This window comes from Acomys russatus, chromosome 6, assembly GCF_903995435.1.
Source record: "Acomys russatus chromosome 6, mAcoRus1.1, whole genome shotgun sequence".
NCBI lineage: Eukaryota > Metazoa > Chordata > Mammalia > Rodentia > Muridae > Acomys > Acomys russatus.
The window spans coordinates 27,516,059-27,534,216 of record NC_067142.1 but is presented as its reverse complement, the minus strand read 5'-3'; the positions used below and the strand labels follow the sequence as shown (position 1 = coordinate 27,534,216).

At 44.3% G+C, this 18,158-nt stretch overlaps 1 protein-coding gene across 1 annotated transcript in view; it reads left to right on the top strand.

Moving 5' to 3' along the window:
- Positions 1-18,158, top strand: part of Zranb3 (zinc finger RANBP2-type containing 3) — a 199,381-nt gene that overhangs the window by 174,080 nt on the left and 7,143 nt on the right. The window contains 5 exon segments of the mRNA XM_051147304.1: positions 2,750-2,944; positions 8,174-8,265; positions 10,746-10,847; positions 12,142-12,284; positions 18,024-18,134. Coding sequence (XP_051003261.1) covers positions 2,750-2,944; positions 8,174-8,265; positions 10,746-10,847; positions 12,142-12,284; positions 18,024-18,134 — 643 coding nt within the window.

Genomic DNA, 18,158 nt, shown 5'->3' with positions numbered 1-18,158 from the left:
TGGAAGGGGAAGGTGAGGTGGGGGGTTGAGGGGGTGGCTCAGATACTATTGTTACCAAAGTGCCTAGGGACTCGGCAGGGCCTAATGCCCTTAAAACAGAGTAAGAATTTCACTGAGTGAAGACTGTAAATTCCTCCCCTGTGGAATGTGAATGACTCCTGGTTCAGTCGAGAATGTATATCCTCGGCACTGGCATTTATTTGGCACAAATGGGCATTTCTAATTAATGTAAGCAGGATGTGCGCTCAGTGGTCAGGAGTAGCCTTGTTGCTATGGTAGCAAATGTGCTGCCTGTCAGAGACCTGCTGTTATAAAACAAGTGGATATTCTTGTTTTTAAGGAAATTATAGAGGATTTTTATATTTAAATGGAATCACTTGGTAACTGCTTGGCCTGCTTAGTATTCACTGTGCCATGTTTCTTACTCGACAAGTTGTGAGTTCTTCTCAAAGTCTTACTGAAAGAATCCGACCAATAACACAGGCGTACAAAATAAATACAATGTAACAGAAAAACCGCACTAGTATTCTCTCTGTTTTCAGTTTCAGAGAACATTTTATGGCAGTGGAAAAATGCCACATTAGCAGTATTGGAGACTAGAAACAGGTCATTTTATCAGTGGCCTGGTTGTTCACCTCTGTTCCGACAGTTGGTTCAAACAAAGACGGAGCTAAGGGAGCTCTGACGTCACAGTTCTCTCACTCCTCCCTCACTCTTAATTTTGATCTGAAGGAAAAGCAAGAGTAGCTAAGTCTTTCCTCCCTCACTTCTGAGAACTCTATCAAAATTGACAAGTGACCATCTGGGCAGTTGTATTTGTGATGTGGGCACCTGTTCTCTGAAAGTAAGCTAGAACCACACGCTTTGCCCATGTAATCAATGTCCTTGCCACAGTTAACACAACCCCTGCAATCCCAGCTGGTGCAGACTGTCAAAACAACGCAATCTGTGACTATAGAGTAATGTTAGTTCACAGTAAGTATAAAGTGGCTCACTTAGGAAAAAAACCATCGTTTGTTATGTATATGATCGTTATGATGCCAAGAACAGCAACGAAAGTTTTTAGACCTATGACTGAATAAGCTGCCCACCAAGAAACTTCAAAAACTAAACTACAGTTGTGAATATGAAACAATCTGCTTAATGATTAAAAAAAAAAAAAAAACTTTAAGTAATAGTGGTCTAAATGCATCTCAACATTACAGTGTCAGTTTTACATTATTGCAATTGGCATAATTATCTCACACCTTAGTTTGTTTGTGCCCCTAAAGTATTAAAGGGCAGTTAAAATTTTTATAGTGCTTTCCATGTAACTCTCTGAAGAAACAGTAGAATCCAAAAGATTAAAGGAGCCAAAGCAGGATGTTGCAGTCTGTGGAAGCTACTTCAGGCCTGTGGCACTTTGGAGTAGACTTGGCATAGGATACACTGAGCAACATGACAGAACAACTAATAGCTGACACTGCCCAATTCTATGTCTCTGACTTGAATGTCCCAGTGCTTTATCCAAAACAGCCTACAAAACATTGCTGCTTGGGTATCCAAAGAGAACTGCAAGCTTACCGAGTCGGTGCTAGAGTTCCAGGGCTGGAGAGAGATCTCAGTCTGTCAGCTGCCTGCTATATAAGTCCTGGTGCCGCTGCTGCAGTGCAGACCTCCAGTCCCAGGCAGAGGCGGGTAGATTTCTGGAACTTACCAATTGCCCAGGTCCAAGTCCAGTGAGAAACCAAAAGAAGGAGGGAAATGATTGAAAAAAAAAAAAAAACACCAGATGTCAATTTTTGGTGTACAGGCTTGTCTGGGCTGCTCTTCCAGAGGACCCAGGCTTGTTTCCCAGCACCCACAAGGCTATTCTCAACAGTCTTTAATGTTCTGACACCATCTTCTGGCCTCCATGAATCATGCACATACATGGTACACACACAAACATGCAGGTAAAAATCCATATGCTTTAAATGAAAATAAATTTAAAAATTAAAAAAATAAACTCAGTTGTTTCCTTGATCACCTTCTCACTTCCCTTCAGTTGTTAAAACTCAAACATACCCCTATTCCTGCCGCTTACTGCTGTTATTACTGTGGAAGCCAGCAGCAGCAGCTTTATCGAGACCCAGTAGCATCTCCCACCCCAGTCTTGCCCTTTGGGAGCTTTACATGCAAAGCAGTCAGAATCCCCCTTTGGTAATGGGCATCCTCTGGGCATGGCAGCATAGGCCTATAACCATAGCTCTCTGGAGGTAGAGGTAGATGGGTCTCTGTGAGTTCCAGGGCATCCACATAATAACACCTGCGGGGGAACTGTACTCACCATTACTCCTGGCTGAGGGTCTCTCTGCTGTCCAGTTCCATGTAGGGTATATACCCAACGGTGTAAGCTCCCGGGCTGGGCTCAAGTGGGGCTCTCGGAGCACGGCCCTGACAGCCTGTGCTGTGTAATGCTCTAACATTGCCCCGTTACAGTTCTGGATTCTACCCTCTCCTAGCTGCCCTTCCTGTCTCCAGTTCTCTAACACAAGCCCAGCTTGACTCTACTCATCTGTAGGTGCATTTTTATTTGTTGGTTTACAGTTTTCTGTACCTGTGCATCTTAGAAGGGACCCTTCAGGAGGCAGGGCAAACTGTCCCTTCCCAAGCAATGTTTTGTAAGCCTGAGTAAACGTTGTTAACTTTTTTTTTTAAGCAAAACTGAGCTGTGACATTTTAATCTATGCTTGTTACATTTAAATCACCTTATTTTTAATCATTCTAGCTGGCCTCAGCAATATGCAGGATAACAACAAAGCTGAGGAAAACAGTTCTCATCAAAGCCCCTCCAGAAATCACCAGGCTAGTTTGGACTGTGTAAAACAACTGCCTGAATGGTCAGAAGCTGAGCAGGCCAATAACAAGGAAGAAACATTGGAAGGTGCAAGGGAAGGCAGACTGACGTCCCCGGCAGGGGTTGGTAAGTCCCGCCCCTATTTCTAGTGCTCAGAGAATGACTGTGTGGGGCCTAGGAATGTGGGTAGACCTCTTTGCTATCATGCCTGAGTCTACGGCTTCAATCCCCAGCACTGCATAAACCAGTTGTGGTGGCAAAAGCTTGTAATCCCAGCACTCAAGAGGAAGAGGCAAGAAGCTTGTGAGTCCAAGATCATCCTTGGTTACATAGTGAATGTGAGGCCAGCCTGATTATGAGACCCTCTTTCAAAACTAACCAACTAAATAAATATGTGCCACATGCTTTAATACATAACACTATTACTAAAGTTGTGGTTGATACCTTATCCCAAGTACCTTCTATGTTAAAACATGTACCTCTCTCAGAAACCTCTTTAAGTACCAGATGGCTCTCTGCTGGCGCCAACACTATGTAGCATCGCAACCAATAATTTGCTGTTGCCACCAAAATGTCCCCCTGTCCAGCCATTGACAGGGGGACAGCTGATCCCCACCAAACACGTACAGAGCTATATGTGACACACACACACCTGTAAACCCAGCATTCAGTGCAAAAACACACATTCTACACAGACACAAAGACCCAATGAATGACTGCACTTGGAATCTTCGGTGTTGAGCTTTTATTTATTTGGTGCTTGATCCCGTTTGTGTTACTTACAGCTGCGCTGGTCAGTGAATCCCACCCTGCAGTTGCACGTGGGCCAGCTGGCCAACTACTGCACATGCTTTGGGATTATTTTCTTTTTTACTCCCTTAGTAATCATAGCACACTGCAGATTGGTATACACCTTAAAACCATCCCAGATTATTAGATGAGGCCCCTGAAAACCTTCTAAGTTAACTGCTGTTAACATGGATATAATTTGGAGGGAGAGTCCTAGGTTCAAAATGAAGTGTTCATTTGGCAATTTCTGGACCTAACTAGTGGTGGTGCACTCCTTTAATCCCAGCACTCGGGAGACAGACAGGTGGATCTGAGTCTGAGGCCAGCCTGATCTACAGAGCTAGTCCCAGGACAGCCAGGGCTACACAGAGAAACCCTGTCTCAGGGAGAGAAAAAAAGTTGTGTTTGGGTAAATGCTGTCTGGATCTGATAGAGGATACAGTTGGAGGGCTCAGCTTCTTGCGTCTCTAGTTTCTTTCTTCCTGCTGTAAGACCAATCCCCAAGTGCTAATGAATCCTGGGGCCTGGAATGGCATACAACAGTGAACAGCTGCTGTCAGCTGACCCTGAGTCCCCTCCTCCTGGCTAGGAGATGGTGGGTTGCTCGCTCTGCCTTGGTTCCTCGGTGCAGACATCTGCCAGCTCGTTCCTATGAATAAGAGCTGGGGAGGCAGCTCATTTGGTGCAGTGCTTTGCTAGCATGCACAGAACCCTAGGTCCAGCACCAAACATAAGCATAAACCAGTGCTAGTACACACTGGGAGGTGATGGCAGGAGGACAAAGGTTCAATTCACATAGTGAATTCAAGGTCTGCCTGGGCCACAGGAGACCCTGTCCCAAAAAATCAAAGCTGGGGCCAGCAAGTGGGTAAAGGCACTGGCCACCAAGCCTGACCCACATAGTAAAAGGTCCTTTGACCTACACACACACACACACACACACACACACACACACACACTTTAATAAATAAATACTTTTTAAAAATTCATTAGCTTCTAGAAGGTCCACTCTGCCTGCAGACTTGCTTCACCATCCACTGCAGACACACTAGCATTTCCCTGTGCTGTCTGTCCCTGCTTCCTTCTTCCTGACCTCTCAGACTATCCGTCCAAACAATCCAAGAGATACGTTTCATATCTTTCCAGTAAGCATAGACTTCTATGAAAAGCCAACAGAAAGAAGGTTGTGTGTGTGTGTGCGTGTGCGTGTGCGTGTGCGTGTGTGTGTGTGTGTGTTTTCTGCTCCTTCTTTTAGAGCCACAGTGGTAACATCCTACTCTGGAGCTGAGGTTTTGTTCAAACCAGAAACATACAGATCTGGAAGGATAGATGTCAGCAACAGATTCATCTGTAGTCTTAAACTATGAAATTATGCTTCGTCGGAACACGGAAGAGAGTTTGTTCCCATAATGCAGCTCTCAGCCCCCAAGAAGTGTCAGCTACATTGGCTCTGACCTGATACATACCTTTTGTCAAAGAATGACTTCTAATCTTTACACATTAATGTCCAGTTCTTCAAATATGATGCACCCTGATTATAAAATGCTCTTCTGACCAAGATCGGCAGACAGAATTTCTCTCATTAAACCGTGGAGCAGTACCTTACCCAAAGCCCGAACATGCCACCTGTGGCTGTGACTTCTGTTTGTCCTGAGGGATCCGCACCAGCGGTGTCTGCTGCCTTCAGCTGCTTTGTTTGGTATATAATAGGTGACCCTTTGCACATGCCCACGAACCAAGCATAAGATAGCTTCCTCATGAGAGAGTTTAGTTATTCCCCCAGGAACTTGTTGCTTTGCTTTGAAACCTGTACTCTCCTGTAACCTGGTTTTTTGATATTTATATTTTCTCCTTTTGATTCCAGAACATACTGAAAAATACTTTTTAGTTTTATTTATAGTAGTAACAGTAGTAGTAGTAGTAATAGTAGTAGTAGTAGTTGTTGTTGTTGTTGTTGTTGTTGTTAAGAAAGAAAATCCCTACCCAGGGGTCCCGCTCAAACTAAGGCACCAGCCAAGGACAATACAGGCGGTAGTCTTTAAACCCCTACCCAGATCTAGCCAATGGACAGAACATTCTCCACAGTTGAGTGGAGAGTGGGGTATGACTTTCACACGAACTCTGGTGTCTCATATTTGACCATGTCCCCTGGAGGGGGAGACCTGGTGGCACTCAGAGGAAGGACAGCAGGTTGCCAAGAAGAGACTTGATACCCTATGAGCATATACAGGGGGAGGAAATCCCCCTCAGGAACAGTCATAGGGGAGGGGAATAAGGGGAAAATGGGAGGGAGGGAAGAATGGGAGGATACAAGGGATGGGATAACCATTGAGATGTAACAAGAATAAATTAATTAAAAAAATATTTAAAAAAAAATCCCAAACATTCAATTTTACCAATGAAGACTCAGGAGTCAGATGCTGGGGTGAAAACCTGCTAGCTCAGAGAGGCAGAGAAAGCACCCAGCTGACCTTCCTACTCAGCTGAGGTCTCAGAAGGAAAAGCTCTTTCTTCTCCATGCTGTCTTAAATACCCTCAACTCAATGTCCCTCCTTTCTGTTTACTTATGTTTGCTCCCTTCCGCCTGGTTGGTTCCTTGCTCCACCTCTTGACCTGTGATTGACTTCATTTAGCTCTTGGGTTAGGAGTGTGCTAGGGCTGAGTCACACCACAACAAGAAACAGGTTTGTTTGTTTTTTCAGTTCAAATCTAAGGGTTCACAATGTGATCAAATATCTTGTTATTGTTGTTGTTGTTATTATTATTATTATTATTAGCAGTATAGTATTGTGTTGTGATGGCTGAGGGGCATGAGTGTGCCATGTCACACGTGTGGAGGCTAGAGGACAACTCCATGGAGTTGGTTCTCTCCTTCCATCTTAATGTAGATTTGAACTCAGGTCAGCAGATGTGGAAAGCAAGTGCCTTTACCTACTAAGCCATCTCGCTAGCCCCATACTGAAGTGCTTATAAATCTTGAAGTTAAGTAGATTCAATATATATAATAGCAGTGCATGTACATCATGTGTAGCTTTGAGCGACAGTGGTGCTGTAGCCATGGCTGAGCTCACATGGGCTCAGACAACAACTTCACAGCTGCCGCTTAGATTGCAATGTGCCTTTGTTGTCAGTGACACTGGTTTCAGAGATTTTGTTTTGTTTTGTTTTTGTTTTTTGTTCTTTGAGACAGGGTCTCTCTATGTAGTCTTAGCTGTCCTGGAACTCGATCTGTATGCCAGGCTGGCCTCTAACTCGCAGACATCCACCTGCCTCTGCCTCCTGAGTATTAGTATTAAAGGTGTAAGCTGCCACCACCCTACCAGAGATGGGCTATTTTTCATATTTGTATAAAATTTTAATTCATATAAAATAGTATGAAAAAACTCTCAGATGAATCATACCAAATAGTTTTCTTTTGGAAGAAATAAAACCAAATCTACATTCACTAATTGTGAAAACTACGGGCTTTTCATTATGACAGTTCCATATGTGCATTTTGTGTCTTTACCATGTTCTTTGTTTCTTTTTCATTTATAGTAATAAGTCACAAGCTAGATTTGTAAAGCATCCAATGACTATTCTGGAAAACTGCTATAATGATGACGATGATGATGATGCCTATTGGATGGCATGCAGAGCCAAGCTTGCCAGTTCCTGGACCATTGCATGTGTTTGGAAGGCATTAGCTTCACTCATTATTCACCTGTGTTTTGGGGTTTGATTTTAGTAGTACTGGAGATGCAAGCCAGTGTCTTTGGGCATGTCAGACAAACTCCTTCAGTGAGCTACAACCTCAGCCTCTTTGACTCTAATTATTGTGTTGATTTGCTTCCATAATTTTTGTCTCTCCAGAAGAGCTCTGGGTAATGGGGCTAAGAAAATACTTTAAGTAATGATGTAGAAATAGGCATATCTAGTCATCTCCTTGTGCATAAGGCAGCATCCACAGGGAGCCAGGCACATCAGTGGCACTCGGCAGAGCTGTCCTGAAGCTGATAATCAAATTGGGATGACTTTGTCCCAGCTGTAATATGCAATAGGAAAGAGTCTAAGGCCTTCAAGTCTCGCAACAGCCTTCTGGTGTTGGTTATGTCTAACTCATATCTGTTCAACTGATCCTGAGTCTATTTGCTTCTTGTTCAGTCATTAGCAAAGAAGGCCCCAGTTTCCTATGTGCTCATGCTTGTAGAAGAGCTGCCTTGGGAGTTTTATTTCAAATTTAGACTTGCTATCCAAATGTGTTAGTTTTTATATATAACTATTTCACTATTCTAACCTGCAGAACAGTAAAATAAGCTATTTTCTGAAGATCTATTTTTATTTTATTTATGCTTCTGAGCATGTGCATGACTGTGTGTGTGTGTGTGTGTGTGTGTGTGTGTGTGTGTGTGTGTGTGTGTATCCCTGGAAGCTGGAGTTACAGGTAGTTGTGAGCTACCCAAGTCGGTGCTGGGCTTCAAACTGCAGTCTTCTGAAAGAACAGCCGAGCCCTCTCTCCAGACCCCAGATAAGCTACATTAGACAGAGCAGGTGACCTTTCAGAGTCTCTTCTGTCTTCTTCAGCAGGGCAGTTGAGTAACTCAGGCACCCTGCCAGTGTGTGAGACCTTCATGTTCTGTGCGAGTCAGAACACCGAGCGCATCCACCTGTATACCAAGGTAAGTGTCACACAGGTGCTGAGTCGTGACCTATGACCGGCTTCCTTTCTCCACTTTCACTTTCCACCTAACAATAAGATAGGTACCCATGTAACTTGTCATCACATTCCTGTGTGAAATCTAAAGACTTCACGGAGAGGCCTTGCTTCCCTCTGTTACTGTTTACCGTGATCATAGACACAGCAGCTGCTCTCTGCTTCATTTCCTCAGCTCTAAAATGTAGGGAGGATTTGTTGCAAGGATAGAATGGGCTCACCCCTGGAGAGCTCTGGGCACTCGAAGCAGCACTTTTACACCTGCCTAACCCCACCCCATCTCCACCTGCCCATGCCCTCACCTCCCACACCCGACCCTTGATCAGTGTCAGAGATGAGGCATTGTGACGGGACCTCTCAGACTGCTGCAGGAGCCTAGGCTAGCAAAGGTCACGCTTTTTAGTGGGAGCACCCCTTTGTATAATGAAATGTATTCAAGACTCTAAGAGCTCTTGTTGATATGAGTTACTCCAGTGTGTATTAAAATAAAGACATTTAAAATAGCCAATCATTATTCAGTTTTAAACTAACATTTACTACAAGTAACATGTTTTGGGCCTGGAGAGATGGCTCAGAAGTTAAGAGCACTGACTGCTCTTCAGGAGGACCTGAGCTCAATTCCTAGCAACCACATGGTGGCTCATAACCATCTATACTGGGATCTGATGCCCTCTTCAGGCATGCAGGCATACCTAAAGATACAACACTCATACATAAAATAAATACATTTTTTAAATGCATATTTTCTAAAGCAGAGTGCTATGCTGAGAGCAATACACTCCGGTTTTCAGCAGTCCTCTGGCTTCTATATAAGACCGTGGATCTGGGTAACCCCAGCCCTGGGGAAGGTGAGGTAGGGACAACTGCAGCTGGAGCCCGCCTGTGCTGTTGTAGCAGGATTTTGTCTCAGCAGGACAGATGAAGCCTGCTAAGGAGAACACAAACAATCATAAGGGAGTAGGCTTGACAGGCATATAATGTAATAGTACAAAACACTGTGACTTTGTGACACCTCTGAGTAGGGCTTGGAGACCCTGTGACGGTCTTTCTCCTAATTACACTGATATGAGTATGGAAAAGTTGGCCAAGATTTCAAATACCGCTATTCATTCAGGTTTGAACTTCCAATAAGTTTGGATGTACAATTTATATGTGTCATTTTACACAGTCTGTTCTATTGAAAGGATATTCATCTCTTTCACTCTTACATGTCTCTAGTGGAGGGGACATTCCTGTGCTGCTGCAGCATGTGTGGAGGTCAGAAGACAACTTGGAGGAGCCCATTCTCTTATCCTAGATGTGGGTTCAGGGCATTGAACTTAGTTTAGCATTCCTGGCAGCAGCACCTTCCCCCGAGTAGCCACTTTGCTAGCCTGGAGGAATGCATTCTAAAGCATTCCTTACAGTGCTGAGGAACAAGGAACAGCTAGTAGACGTTTGTAAAACTCCTAGGTCACTCCCTGAAGTGTAAAGGAGAAATTGGTAACAAGTTTAATGGCCCATGTGGAGTTGCGAGAGAACTGACCATTGCAGGGAGAATCCCAAATCCAGGGTTTGGAATTACATCTCCAAACTTTAGAATTATGTAGTTACACACACACAAGTACATATAGTTTCCTTCTTCTAACATGACTGTGGATCACTAGCATTTGTTTTGTAGACCAGGCTGGCCTCAAACTCACAGCGATCCACCTGCCTCTGCCTCCCGAGTGCTGGGATTACAGGCGTGCACCACCACGCCTGGCCATTTGTTTTGACTAAGAGAATTTGAATATGAGAAACTGTTGTTGATCTGGTGAACTTTCATATGGCAGCCACCCTCTCCTTTAAAAAAGGAAATGGCATTTGCTCTTATTTGAAGATGAATCTCCTCAGTGTAGTTCCAACCTCCTCTGTGGGCGGGACATGGACCATCTCTATGGAACAGTAGTGTAATGTAGCTTTGGGAAAGCAGATTTTTAAAATAATTCTCTAGAATTGTCGTCTCCCTTCCCTCCTGCCAACAACCATGGACAACTGTCTCAACACATCATGGAAGGGATACTCAGATGTTTATCAGTGCCGGTCTTTGATTGGAAAGATGTTTTTAATATTATAAAGAAGGTCACTTGGGAATTTGGAGACAGTTGTCCTGCTGTTAACGTCACGGATGTGGTTTTCTTCTGTATTTACAGATTTTCGTCATCTCCATGTGTATTTCCTAGGTTAGCCAGTAGAGAAATATGTCGGGGGAGTAGGGCTGTGTACAGGCAGAGTAAAGGCCTCCCCCACTCACCTCAGCCCTGCAGGGGTGCATGTGAGATACACCCTTGTGTAGAATGGGCCTCCCAGCTGATTTGTAGGAGATTGGTCATATTCTATATCATAATTAAGCTTTTCTTATAAAGTAGTTACTAGTACCTACAGACTGAAATGCATTGGTGCTATCTCCTCATCTGTTATCAGGATGGAAAGCCGATGAACAGTAATTTCATTCCTTTGGATATAAAATTAGACCTTTGGGAAGACTTACCAGCAAGCTTTCAACTGAAACAGAATCGCTCTGTGGTAAGAAAAGTTTTAAATAATACAGTTGTGCTTATGCTAAATAAACTTTTTTAAATTCTTTGAGAGATCATTTTTAGTTTAACGAAAGAAGACTTCATGGCCTGTGGCAGAGCCAGATTGCAGGCTGCGTTTTTATCCATCCAGGCAGTGTCTATTAATTCTTCCGGTGCTAAGAATAAATGTGGCATCTGTTTCCTTGGTGAGTGTTCACACCTAGCACTGCTGCTGCTGAGGACAAACTCACCCTCACACTGTTCTGCTCTCATTCATAGGAATAGCAGCAGTGATGTAGCTGTCAGAATCACACTTTTATCTCTTAAGGTTAAATTCTAAGAGTGGCACGTTCCCAGAGCCAGGATAATACCACACCACGACTCCAGACTCACTATTAGAGTGACCGCATGCTGCTTTAGCCTTAGTGTGCACTCCACCACTTATACTTACCAGAAGGTGCTGGGGCCTTTGTTCACTTGTTTAGTGTTTGCTACCCTGTTAGCGGAAATGAAGCCAAGTCCAGGGGTCAGCTGCACCCCACAAAAAAGGAAGAGGTAGCAGTGAGCTATTTTCTTTGGCATTAGTTAATACTGACCCTCAGAGTCAGATAGATAGATGATAGATTAGAAAGATTGGATAGATACTCTATAGCTACACAGATCTATAGTACATAGTAGAGATACATAGATGATAGGTAGGTAGGTAAATAGAAGATAGATAGATAGATAGATAGATAGATAGATAGATAGTTAGATAGATAGATAGTTAGATAGATAGATACATAGATAGATAGATAGTTAGATAGATAGATGATAAAAAACCAAGACTAGTGAACCAGTTACCCAGGACTGGTTGATAAGGAACAATTGTGACAACCCTCCTGTAGTGACACAAATTTATTTCTGGTATCTGACCTGTGGTTCTGAGGTATCTGATACAGTGTGACTGTCATAAGTTGTGTCATTCCCTGTGGTCCCTGCATGATCTGCCTCCCTGAGGCCAGCTTTCCCCGGGCTGCTACTGGGGTCTGTCCCCTGTTTGGGTCTCACTGTTGGTGCCTGTGTGTTCAGAGCATATGCCGGGCTGCTGAAGTGCCTTTAGAGACTCTGGATTCAACTGGACTTGGGCAATTTATAAGGTGGAAATAGTACCAAGGTGAAGAAAGAATTAAACTATACGACTTCAATCTGTTTGAGGGATACCATAAGACATCGGTTTTCTCATGTTGTAAATAACCCGACTTTCAAAGGAAGGTACATAAAGAACTATTAACACTTCGTCGTCATCTCTTTTCTACCAGATTCTGAGGTTCGTCCGAGAATGGAGTAGTCTGACTGCCATGAAGCAGAGGATGATCAGGAAAAGTGGGCAGCTGTTCTGCAGCCCAGTCCTGGCCTTGGAGGAGATCACAAAACAACAAGCCAAAGAACATAGTACCAAAAGGTAAGAGCCGCCTTCCCTTTGCACCCTGTAGTATATTGCTTTCCATGCTGTTTCTATAGGAAATTGGAGGCATCTCATGGGACCACTAATGAAATTTTGGTTAATTAGGGGAAAATTAGGCTGGGGATATAGTTTGTTGGTAGAGTGCTTGCCTAGCGTATAACAAAGCCTTGGGTCCCCTCAGGAGGACTGAATAGACCACACTGGAGGGCACACACTTTTAATTTCATCACTTAGGAGGTGTAGTCATGAGGATCTGGAATTCAAGGCCATCCTCAGCTATATGGAGAGTTCAAACCCAATCTGGGCAACATGCAACCTTGTTCTCAGAGAGGGAGGGAAAAAGAATCATACTTAATGGTTATGTCATTTTATAGCAACACAGCTATATGTGTAGAGAACTTACTCAGATCTGCTAGAAGATATCAGATTGTCTGCTTTCCACATACCAGGAATCCTGCTTGTAAACAGAGAGGCCAGGAGCTGGGCTTGGTACACCTGTGACCTATTAAGCCTCAGGCGTTACTAACAACAGAGAGACACTTACCCTTCAGAGTCCAGAGCATGGCCTGGGACCCATCTTCCCTGCTGCACCAGGAGAGTTGGTTCTATTTTAACACACTACCCTGTTCCCAGAAGTGGGAAATAACTGTCAGTTCTATGGTTGGAAAGTAAAGGTTAATTGTGACACATGGTTGTACCATCCACCCCAACTTCACCAAAAGTCTTTTCTAATCGCCCTACATGACATCATAACCCTGGTTCTCCTAGCATGGAGCAAAGGAGACATTGACAGCTGTTCCGTTTCAACATTCTCTCTCTGGAGGGAATCACAGAGTAACAAACCTACCTAATACACCTTCCTCCATAAGTCCACACTTGAGTTAGTAAATAAGAGACTGGGGAGATGGCTCCATGGTTAAGTGCACATGCTGCTCTTGCAGAGGACCTGGGTTTGGTTCACAGCACCACACAACAGCTTACAACCATCTGTAGCTCCAGTTCACAGGGATCTGGCTCCCCCTTCTGGCTTCCATGGGCACTGCGCTCCAGAAGTGGAAAGTAACTGTCCTGAAGACAATGTCTGGAGGCATCTAGATGACCACAGCTACAGGACGTACCTAGGGTACACCTTGTTTAAGGATTCAGCCATGGGAATGGAAGGAGGAGGATGAGGGAAGCTCTTCACAGGGCTCATCCAGATACCTGGTGACTGATCAGAGAGAGCAAGGGAAGTCTTTCAGGCAAACCTTGTAGCCGCAGAGGGAAACATCCCCGCAGCGCTGGTGTCCTGTGGTGGAGCCTCAGTTAGCGCCAGTGTTATGGGTAAAGCTTATGTATGGAGCAAGGGTGGAAGACCGGGCTGAGCAGCAGAGCACTGCCTGAGGTGGCATTGATATTCTTCTCCTTCTCCCTTGCCATCCCACCTGGTGCTTCTTAGAGCCTCTTAGAAACCTGCAGCGCAGTGGGCATGAACGGAGACACTTCACACTTCACTCCCTAGGCATGCACAGCGGGGAGTCATCTCTTTAGAACATTAAATGTCAGGCTAAAGACATGGTTCAGGGCATGCCACATCCCCTGTTCACATCCCCAGCACCCATATATAGGCTGGGCATGTGGGTGGCCTGCCATAAAGCCCAGCAGTCAACTCAGGACACAAAGGCAGGGATCCTTTGGGCAAGTTGGCTAGCTAGACTAGCTAAATTAGCAACCTCCAGAGACCCTGTTTGGGTAAATAAAGTAGGAAGTGCTCCAGCAAGGCACCTGACGTCGACCCTTGGCCTCCACATGCATGTGCGTGCGGCCAAATGCATTCACACTGGCAGACACAAATTCACGCACACGCAATGTCTCGAGAACAACTACAACAGAAAGATGTAAGACTGCGCCCCAGCAAACAGCCCCACCAGCTGTAGGCCTTCTCCAGGCTGAGGTCTTGCAGCTAGCTCCCAGGTAACTCAGCCTTAGATGACGAAGTGACCAGGACCAGCGCCATTGCTGCTTCCCGAATGAGTTCCAAGACCGGCGCCATTGCTCCTTCCTGAATGAGTTCCATTTCTCAGAGACCAGAGCAGATTGGGTGGTGGCCCTGTTGTACCTGCTCCTCTACCGGCAGCGCCAGCACCTGGGGGCCCAAGGTTATACCCGCCACATGAGCCACGTCCCAAGGCACACACTTTGCTTCTTTATAAATGTCTTCTGCTCACATCTTATTCAGAAGAGGGTTTGTCCTCTTCCTCCTGTTGGCCAAAATTGAGCCTTACTGTAATCCTTTTAGGAGTTGGCATTCTTTGTGAATGTCTGCAAAACTAAGGACGTTGGAGTTCAAATAGAACCCTCAGAAATGTGTGTTAACAAAATGCTTTTTTTATTTGGAGAATGAAGGCCAAGAAGAGGTCCTGGGAATTAAATGGACAAGGTAAAGACTAGCTGTGAATTAATCTGGTTTTTTCCTTTAAGAAGCATACATAAACAGGCGCTGGTGGCACATGTTTTTAATCCCAGCACTTGGGAGGCAGAGGCAGGCGGATCTCTGTGAGTTCAAGGCCAGCCTGCTGTATGGAGTGAGTTCCAGGACAACCATGGCTATTACACTGAGAAACCCTGTATCAAAAACAAAAACAAAAACAACAAACAAACAAAACCCTATGAAGATACATTATCACATGGTTTATCCTCCACATAGTGGAATGGCATGGAACTATTCAAATAGATAGACAGGGCTGGGGAGATAGTTCAGTGAGTAAAGAGAACTTTCTGTGCAAGCATGAAGGCCAGTGTTCAAATACCCAGCACCCTCATTAAAACAAACAAACATGCAAATGATTAAAAAAGCTGGTCATTGAAGAAAATCATATTTAAATTCATGTAGAATTTAAAGTATCTACAATATGGGAAACTAGCATAGAAACTGGGTCATAGCCAGCATGGTAGTACACTCCTGTAATCCCAGCACTTGGGTGGCAGAGACAAGCGGATCTCTGTGAGTTCGAGGCCAGCCTGATCTACAAAGCGAGTCCAGGACAGTCAAGGCTACATAGAGAAACTCTGTCTCAAAAAAAGAAAGAAAGAAAGAAAGAAAGAAAGAAAGAAAGAAAGAAAGAAAGAAAGAAAGAAAACAAAGAAAAAGGAAGATGGCTTCAGGATGTCCTGAGTTCAATTCCCAGCAACCACATGGTGGCGCACAACCATCTATAATGTGATCTGGTGCCCTCTTCTGTCATGCAGGCAGAGTACCTGTATACATAATAAATAAATAAATCTTTAAAAATATTTTTTAAAAAGAAAAAGAAAAGAAACTAGTTAGAAGAAATTAATTGGGTAATTGCATTTCACCTACTAAATTCCCCATCACCTTTGACTGAATTACTTTCCTTTTTACCTCCAGCGCCTAAGCCAGGCATTACTGATAGTGTGTGTGAGAGGGTCTGATTCCCACCTCAAAAGGGCTTTGTCCCTGCAGAAGATTGTGGAGAGCAAAGGCTGTTGCTTTTAGCAGCAACCTTGAGCTCATGGGAGATCCACTTGAACTCAGTTAGCTAAATGAGTCACTTTACACAAACCCTGTGCAGTGTTGTAGCTGACTGAGGCGATTTGCTGGGGTCTCAAAGAGAAGTTCAGAAGAGGAGGGCCACACTGTGCAGCTTGAGAGGCAGTTCCTGAGACTGTCAACCATACATGTATTTGATCATTTCTTATGCCCACATCCACTCTCTTCCTCCCTGGAATTTTTTAAATTGAATGTTTCAGTTTTCTTGCTGTGATAAAACACTCCAGCCAGTAGTAACTTGGAGGAAAGGGTTTGTTTGGTTAACACTTCCAGGTCACTGCTGGGTGTGGTGACGCACGCCTTTAATCCCAGCACTCAGGAGGCAGAGGCAGGTGGTTCGCTGTGAGTTCAAGGCCAGCCTGGTCTACAAAGTGAGTCCAGGACAGCCAAGGCTAATACAGAGAGAATCAGTCTCAAAAAACAAAAACAAAAAACAAAAAATACTTCCAGGTCACTGTTACAATAAAATGTATCTGTTTGGCCTATGAAGCCATTGACTGACACAAAGAGACTGAAACGTAATTCAAAGCTGCAAACACTACTGGGGCAGAATCTAAACTGCTATTAATCTAACAAATAACTAAAATAAACTACTCTAATCCCTATAGCCTACGTATATCCCAAGCACTTGCCAATTTGGTCCTTCTAGGACAGCTTCTCTCCTCCAACTCTCAACTGTCCACTCTGTCAACTGTATACTCCTCCCCCTCTCCAGGAAGTCCCACCTTCCACTTCCTGTCCTTCTGCCCAGCTGATTGGCTAAACAGCGCTTTATTGATAATTGTTACATCCACTCAAGACATTCCTCCACAATATTTGTTATAATGAAATGTATCTGTTCAGCCTAGGAAGCCATTAACTGACACAAAGAGACTAAAACGTAATTCAAAGCTGCAAGCACTAAGGAGGGCAAAATCTAACCTAACAGATAAATAAAATAAACTGCTCTAATCCTCATAATCTACATATATCCCAAGCAGGTCATGCTCCATCAAGGAGGGAAGTTGGATTGGGAACTCAAGGAAGGAACTGAGAGGCAGAAACCTAGTTAGCTGTCTGGCTCACTCATGCTCATGGTCAGCCAGCTTTCAGATACAAATAGGACCATCTATCTGGCCAGGGAATGGTGCTGCCCACAGTGGGCTGGGACCTGCTATACCAATGAGCTATCAAAACAGTCCCCCACAGACAGGCCCACAGGCTAAGCGGATCTAGGCAGTTCCTCAACTAGGCTTCCCTCTCAGATAATTCTAGGCAGTGTCTAGTTGACAGTTTAAAATAGTGAATGAGTCATGAGTTTCTTGGAGAAGTGAACTGATTTGGAGGAAAGATATGTTTCTCTCATAACAAATAGCAGCAAGAAACCAAGCATGCACAGTAGTGCATGCCTGTAATCCCAGTGTTCGGGAGGCAGAGGCAGAAATAGCTCTGTGAGTTCGAGGCCAGCCTGGTCTACAAAGCGAGTCCAGGGCAGCCAAGACTATACAGAGAAACCCTGTCCTGAAAAACCAAAATAAATAAAACCCTCTGACTTGCAACAGAGTAGGGAAGGAGGGAGGAGAGAGATTATTTTAAAAAATACTTAAGAGGCTATAAAGCTGGCTCAGTAGTTAAGAATATTTGCAACTTACAGACGATCTAGCACCCACATTAGATATTGCTTTGTAGACCAGGCTGGCCTCAAACTCATAGAGATTCTCCTGCCTCTGCCTCCCTGAGTGCTGAGCTTACAGGCGTATGCCACTGAGCCTGGTGGTGGTGCACATTTTAACACTAGCACTTGGGAAGCAGGAGCAAGCAGATCCCTGTGAGCTCAAGGTCAGATTGGTCTATAGAGAGTTCCAGGCCAGCCAGAACCACAAAGTGGGACTCAAGACAAAAGAATCAGAGCTTTTTCTGTGTGTTTTATTACTCTGTTAATTGCACATAATAATGGATTTCATTGACATTTTCACATACATACATATGCATTTTGATCATACCCCCCCCCATTATCCTCTCTTGTTGTCTCCCCCACCCTCTGACTTTATGGGTGTGACCTAATGAACTTACATAGATTTGCTTCCAGGAGCAGGAGAAAGAGTTATTTACTGGAGCACAGACATCTTACCAATGACTACACTGAGCAATGTCTACTCCCCCAAAACTCCTATGAGAAAAACATATTTAACATCTAATTGTTGTAGATACATCACTAAAGAAGACGTTGCCACAGCCTCCATGAACAAGGCGAAGAGTGCTGGGGGCCACATCCGTTTGATCACCAAGGAGTCCAGGCCACAGGACCCTTCTACAAAGTAAGATACTTACACATGGTAACG